This window comes from Drosophila mauritiana, chromosome 2L (genome assembly GCF_004382145.1).
Source record: "Drosophila mauritiana strain mau12 chromosome 2L, ASM438214v1, whole genome shotgun sequence".
Taxonomy (NCBI): Eukaryota; Metazoa; Arthropoda; class Insecta; order Diptera; family Drosophilidae; genus Drosophila; species Drosophila mauritiana.
In genome coordinates, this window is record NC_046667.1 from 15,440,644 (window position 1) to 15,446,721 (window position 6,078).

A 6,078-nucleotide genomic window follows, 5' to 3' on the forward strand; every position below is an offset into this window, starting at 1 on the left:
AATTGCCGAGGCAAGTTCTTGGCCGTCACAACAACAGGCGTAATCAAAACACAAAGTTTTGTGTTGAATATGGAGAAAATATACAAGTTTTTTAAAAGACAACCGCAAATGATTTAACATTTTTTATTCTTATTTTTTTAATCTGAAACAGTTACTACTGTTTTACAGGAGTATTTTATTTTTACAAATGCCTTAAAAATAATATTAATAATAAATCAGTCAGCCTAGCTTTGGCTTTCAACTTTTACTGCGAACACTCGCATTAACTAGGAAATTTTGGGAAGCTAAACTTAGAAACACAAAAATTAGACTGTAAAATCCGAAGAATGGGTAAGAATTACATAAATTAGGAGGAATATATTAAACAACACAACCCTGCAGATGCTCAAGGAAACCAGGATATGCGGCTGGATCCGCCGCTCTTCGTGACCTGTGACATGGAGCAGTTTCGTGATCCAAACAAGAAGCGTGCCGCCAACGATGCCTGCGAGGAGCTGGACCAGCTGGATGCCCAGGACGAGATCAGTGTGTCGAGTATCATCTCGGCGCTATTGAGACCGATTGAGCCCTCGGACGATCAGTACAAGGTGTGCGACTGGGGCATCAATCCCAAGCAGTTTATGCCCACCAAACAGGCGATCATTTTCAAGGAACAGTTGTTCATATCGAAGCTGCGGAATACAAACTGCAAGTTAAATGAAAATCTAAAAATCTTCTTTGAGCGGGAACTTGAGCAGATTGGACGCTTCTGTTTGAATGTGGAGGAATCCTTCGATGGCTATGTGATCTTCAGCAGCAGCAAAATGAAGAAGGGCAAGGGTATGACGGAATGTGGACACCAGTTAAAGGGAAAGTACGATGACAAGTTCCTTCTCATCTGCGAGAAGAGATCGGAGTTCGACCGAATCGACAATACTCGGGTGGAGAAGACGCTGGAGTTGCGAAACCATGCCGATTTGATGCTAACCGCCATTCGCGAAACCAAAATCAACGAGGAAGTGCAGCGCTTCAAGGCTCGCATCGACATCAAGGATCGTGATCATGTGTTCGTCCTGGACGGCGGGATCATGCTGCTGATGCGACACCTGGTGTGCAACAATTTTGTGGGCGACTTCGAGTACTACACAATGAATTTGTATGGCCGGGTCCTTCGGTGCAATCTGGTTGTTTCCAAGGAGCGCAAGGAGGTGCGCATTTTCTATCGCACATACAAGAATGTCGTGCACATCTTCACGCAGCAGTGCTTCAACGATGAGCTTCAGGATGTGGCCGAGACTTTCATGACTCCTGAGGGCCGGATTGTTTTGCATTATTGGCGCGGCTATAACTACCTTTTGCATGCCGCCTGCATGCCACCGAAGAGAAAGGAACCCATCCTGCCCAAATTGGAACTGATGTGGCGCCAAAACGAACAGCTTTCTCGCAAGTTCCGGGAGCTCAAAGCCCTCAATTACGAGAATGCCACCAGCTATCTGAGCAGCAATTCACAGCTGGCCGATTTTATGCAGGATTATGTGCTCAATCTGTTGCGGTACAAGCCCAGCAATGTCCTAGAGTTCTCCATTATGTTTTTCCAGAACATGGCAAAGGGATAGGTTGATTCCTAATTAGGTAATGAGTGTTTTCCAAATTTTAAGTGATTTTTGGCCAGATAATCCTATAAATACATTCGGGAAGGACCCATTTAGAATATAGTTTATTTTAGTTTGTATTTGAGTGTTAATTGAATTGAATACAATAAAAACAATGTACTGAAAATTTAAATGGCACGCCATTCATATTCGAAAATACAATATAGTAACCGTTGCCAATAAACTGAACTCAACAATCAGGCACCCCAGCAACCCATTTCTTTGTTTGCGCCCTTCAAACAATCGTCCAAAATTTTCAATTTTAGTCTGTGCCCAACACTAAACGAAAGTCATTCGTATACTTTACAATCCACGTGATATTTTGATATTTTCACAAGTTAGTCGTAAGTTGAGCAATAATGAATTGCTTGGAGAAGAAATCGCCGGATGTAAATCCAGAGTGTAAGGGCAGGACGATTGAGTTGAATCCGGGATCTGCTTGCCCGGCTCCGCTAATCTGTCCCCTTCCGACGGAACCTCCATCCCACCGACTGAAAAAGCCTCCACAGCCCGCTCTGGTAGCCTTGACTCCTCACCCCGATGAGGCCGCCCAACAGCACCTGGTCCAAAATATTATGGGTTCTGCCCAAGAGCATCAGAAGCTACAGGCGGATCTCCAAGCGGGAGTTGACCAACAGCAGATGCAATTGGCCGACATGCGAGCTGAACAGTACAAGCAATCGAACAAGCCACTCAGAATGGAGGAAGTTCAGTTTGCGGTGAGCTGAGTTAAATGATACTTTTTCGTATATAAACTTGGCTTAACCATTAGATCATAGTTGATTAAAACATATGCTTTCTTTCCGCCCAGCGTTCCATGGACCCCGAAGCAGATGACTTGCGGAATCCACCATGCTACTTGCCTCAACAGGGCGATGAGCTGCCTCACAAGGACCAGCTGATGCCCATGGGTCCGATTGGTCCTTGGGCATCGGGAAAAGTGGATTGGAGCCCCATGGCCGGCATAACGGGAACGAGACCCGTTGTGGACCGCTATTCGATCACCCGATACAGCCCAAATGAATGGCGGACCAGGAACCACGAGACTGTGCAGGTCGTCAACGCAAGCTTGGGCAGGGCGGATAAGTAAGAATACAGAATATCAGGAACTACACTTACTGAACCGCTAAACTCTGAAATCCAATCCACAGAAACCGCTTCAGTTCGACCACAGAATTCCTAAGGCTCTCCGCCCTGGTGGACAAGTCGCAAAAGGAAACCACCGACAAACTTAGGATCCGTTCGCAGTTGATTGGCAAGTGGAAGAATACTTTGGAGAACGCCATCAAGGCGATGGCCGATGAGATATCCACTATGGAAGTGGAGCGTATTAAGCTGCGGAAATCCATGGTGGTTTTGGGCGTACCCGAATCCATAGCCAAGGAGTGCATTGAGAAGAGGGCCACACGACCAGATACCGAGTTGGTTCGCGACCAGGTGGAAGAGGAGCTGGTCAACGAGTTGGCCCTTATAGCTGAAATCCGAAGGTTATTGATGAAAACACTGGATGACTTCAATTCGCAGCAGGTTGAGAATCGAACGGCTAGGCAGCGACTGGAATACGACTGGAGTGACAAGAAGGAGTCCTACGAGATTGATACCCTAAATACTGGGTTAAATAACTGCTCCAGGACGATCATGTTCCGACCGGGAGCCGTTCGCCAGCCACCGGAACAAGCTTCTGAAAAGTACTGGGAACACTTCAGCATGGAGACCCTGGACGAATGCGAAAAGTGTCGCCTTAAGTCGGTGGCCCTGCGAAACACTTTGAACTCGACACTAATGAACGCGGCCAGAGATATTCGCACACAGGCCGATGTCGTTGAAAAGGCATTGACCTCCAGGATCAACTGCACCCAAGAGGCGGTGCAACGGTTCGAGAATGATCTCAAGAATATCCTGCAGGGCACGGCCGATGTGGAGAACCGCATTGAGCAGATGAAGCGTCGCATTAACTCCTTCGATGCCTCCATGAAGGTTGCCCAAACGCGCATGGACAACCGCAGTTATCGGCCAAATGTGGAGAACTGCCGCGATTTGGCCCAGCAGGAGCTCATCGATGGGGTGCACACCATCCAAAGCAGTGTTTCAGCCCTACTTCATGAACTGGAGGAGGCGGAGCGGGTCAAGACGGATCTGGTCAATTCCCGTGCGCGTCTCGAACGGGAGATTATGCTGAAGAGGCGCAGTCTCTTCATCGATCGGGAGCGTTGTATGCTCATGCGATCGTATTATCCTTCGGCTAATACCCTGAGTGGTGCTGCCGTCTCTTAGAGGGGACTGATCACATGTTATTATGTCAAAATTTTTGAGTTTAAACACACAATTTGAAAAGATATCTAAATTACCCAGTGCTGCTTTTAACGAGAAAGCTTTTACGATTATTGTCTGACTCACATTCAAAATTTGCAAGTGAATAAATTTTTGAATAAATGAAAAGCTGTTCAGTATACGCATATATATTTATATAGATCGTTATATTTCAATTGGCCCAAAATTAGTTTTAGATATTGACTGCTATGGTTAATTGTCCGACTTATCAGAATGTGTATAAAATAACACGATAAGCAAACGTTAATTTTCTTTTTTTAAACATTTGTTTTATTTATTACTGTCGGTAATGTATTTGGATTCCCTTAGGTGTTTAAGGCTTTTCAAGCAAGACCACTTAAGCATCTAATTGCCTGATTTTGGTATTAGCCTTAAGTTCTTTTTAATAAATGCAATAAAATGCCATTAGAGGGCAATCAGACACGTTTGGAAAACCATATAACTGAAAGAAATATGTTGCCAACTTCCCGGCGCCCTACACACACACACACACGCACATCCAACCAAACACACTCACATACGTGTTGGCCCAAGTACTTACCGAAACACGTTCAACAGCTAGAACAACACGTACTCAATTTAGAGATACACGAATGGGATGGAAAAGGGGGCGTGGCAGCGGACTGATATTGATACGGAGGTGCTTGAACATTCGTTAATGTTTGCCTTCCGTGGAGCGGCAAATATAGGGACAGTTTGGCCAAATACCCTCGCTCGAGGTGTTGGGAAACAATTTTGCAGGGAAGCCAATAAATTACGGAGCAAACAGAGGACGGCGTGCTGGAATTTCCAATTGAAAATGGAAAACGTTTTGGCTTATTCAGGATATTTTCTCTTTTACAAATTTGGTTGCCATAATTGTCTACTATTTCCAAGGGTCACAGCGATACTATTCTTTTAAATGCACATGAATAAAATAGATACCCTGAATGCGACGCGTCTCCTGTCTGTCTTGAGTTGCATGTGTTCCTGGTCTAGTCTCTGGAGTTTTCCTTCCTTCCGCATACGTGGAAAACCTTCGCCGTCCAAGATTTATTGCCTGGAAACGTGTTGTTTTTCATATTGGCCAATGCTACCATGGGTTGATGCCAAAGCTTGCCAAAAAGGGTTGATGCTTTAGGGAAAAACACTTCCAGATGGAATTGTCAAGGTCAAGGACAGTATATGATTGATCTGAATATGCGATAATATATATGGCTTTATTTTAATTGTTAGGCAAACTTGTTGGTTTAGTAAACGAAAACCGGACAAAAGTGTTTCATTCTTATATATTTAGTTGCATCATCAACATCGCAAAATATAGTTTGAATTTTTCATGGCCACATACATACAAATCATTCTTAATTATTTATTTATCAAAATGGTTTTTGTTGAAAAATATTTCAATAGAATTAAAAAATTACTTATGAATCACAAACATAGCCAACATTTATTTTTGCACATGTGCGTATTTATTTGATATCTGCTCACTAGCCTCTTTATCAACATGTTGTTCTCTGGAATTACCTAAACAAATTTGAACTGCTGTGTTCTACCACAAGTAATTTGAACTTCAGGCTTGCAACTAACAGAAATTTCCAAGACAAGTCCATTACCACAAAGCAAGTCTCAGGGGCATCAAACAGCCATTACTCAAATTTTCCCTTCTCCTTCAGTAGCTGGTTGTCTTAAAAAGGAAAACTCGTTTTTCTTATTTTTGCCGTATGCTGTTAATATTTCGTAATGCCGGTAAAAATCACAGCGTGTGGTTATCGCAGTCAACTAAAAAATAAGAGGAAAGTGGAAGTAAAAGGAAACATTGCATACATTTTGGCGCTGGAGCGCGCTCGCAAAAATGGTGGACTGTTTTTGTCCTGGCACCATGTGGCTAAGAAAAAATCTGTTGCATACTGTTTGCGGTGAAACGCAAAAAATGTTATATTTCTGATACCCCGCTGGGAAACTGCGAGAAAGAAATCCGAAAACGTCAAAAAATAAAAAAAAAGTAGTCAACATGAGTCTTTAAAAAATTGTTTGATGTCCCGACGAATATTTCTGTGCGTTTGTGTCTGTGTTTTTCTTTTATTTTTGTATATGCCCCACAGCTGTATTCTACGGGTCGTTTAAAGCTGAATGC

The 6,078-nt window shown here is 43.6% G+C and overlaps 2 protein-coding genes across 2 annotated transcripts; both read left to right on the top strand.

Moving 5' to 3' along the window:
• The first annotated feature begins 229 nt into the window (after positions 1 to 229).
• LOC117150618 lies at positions 230 to 1,748 on the top strand. Its single transcript, XM_033317587.1, has 2 exons — positions 230 to 330; positions 382 to 1,748. Exons 1-2 carry the CDS (start codon positions 327 to 329, stop codon positions 1,593 to 1,595), a joined length of 1,218 nt encoding a protein of 405 aa, XP_033173478.1. The 5' UTR covers positions 230 to 326; the 3' UTR covers positions 1,596 to 1,748.
• A 242-nt stretch (positions 1,749 to 1,990) lies between these two features.
• On the top strand, positions 1,991 to 4,089 carry LOC117150616 (tektin-4). Its single transcript, XM_033317586.1, has 3 exons — positions 1,991 to 2,350; positions 2,443 to 2,717; positions 2,783 to 4,089. Exons 1-3 carry the CDS (start codon positions 1,991 to 1,993, stop codon positions 3,903 to 3,905), a joined length of 1,758 nt encoding a protein of 585 aa, XP_033173477.1. The 3' UTR covers positions 3,906 to 4,089.
• Positions 4,090 to 6,078: the final 1,989 nt, after the last annotated feature.

Bases quoted from the DNA above. Each gene is read 5' to 3' on its own strand.
- LOC117150616 (XM_033317586.1), top strand. From the start codon at position 1,991: ATGAATTGCTTGGAGAAGAAATCGCCGGATGTAAATCCAGAGTGTAAG. The intron at 2,351-2,442 runs GTGAGCTGAGTT...CTTTCCGCCCAG, and splicing joins TGGAGGAAGTTCAGTTTGCG to CGTTCCATGGACCCCGAAGC. The intron at 2,718-2,782 runs GTAAGAATACAG...TCCAATCCACAG, and splicing joins AGCTTGGGCAGGGCGGATAA to AAACCGCTTCAGTTCGACCA.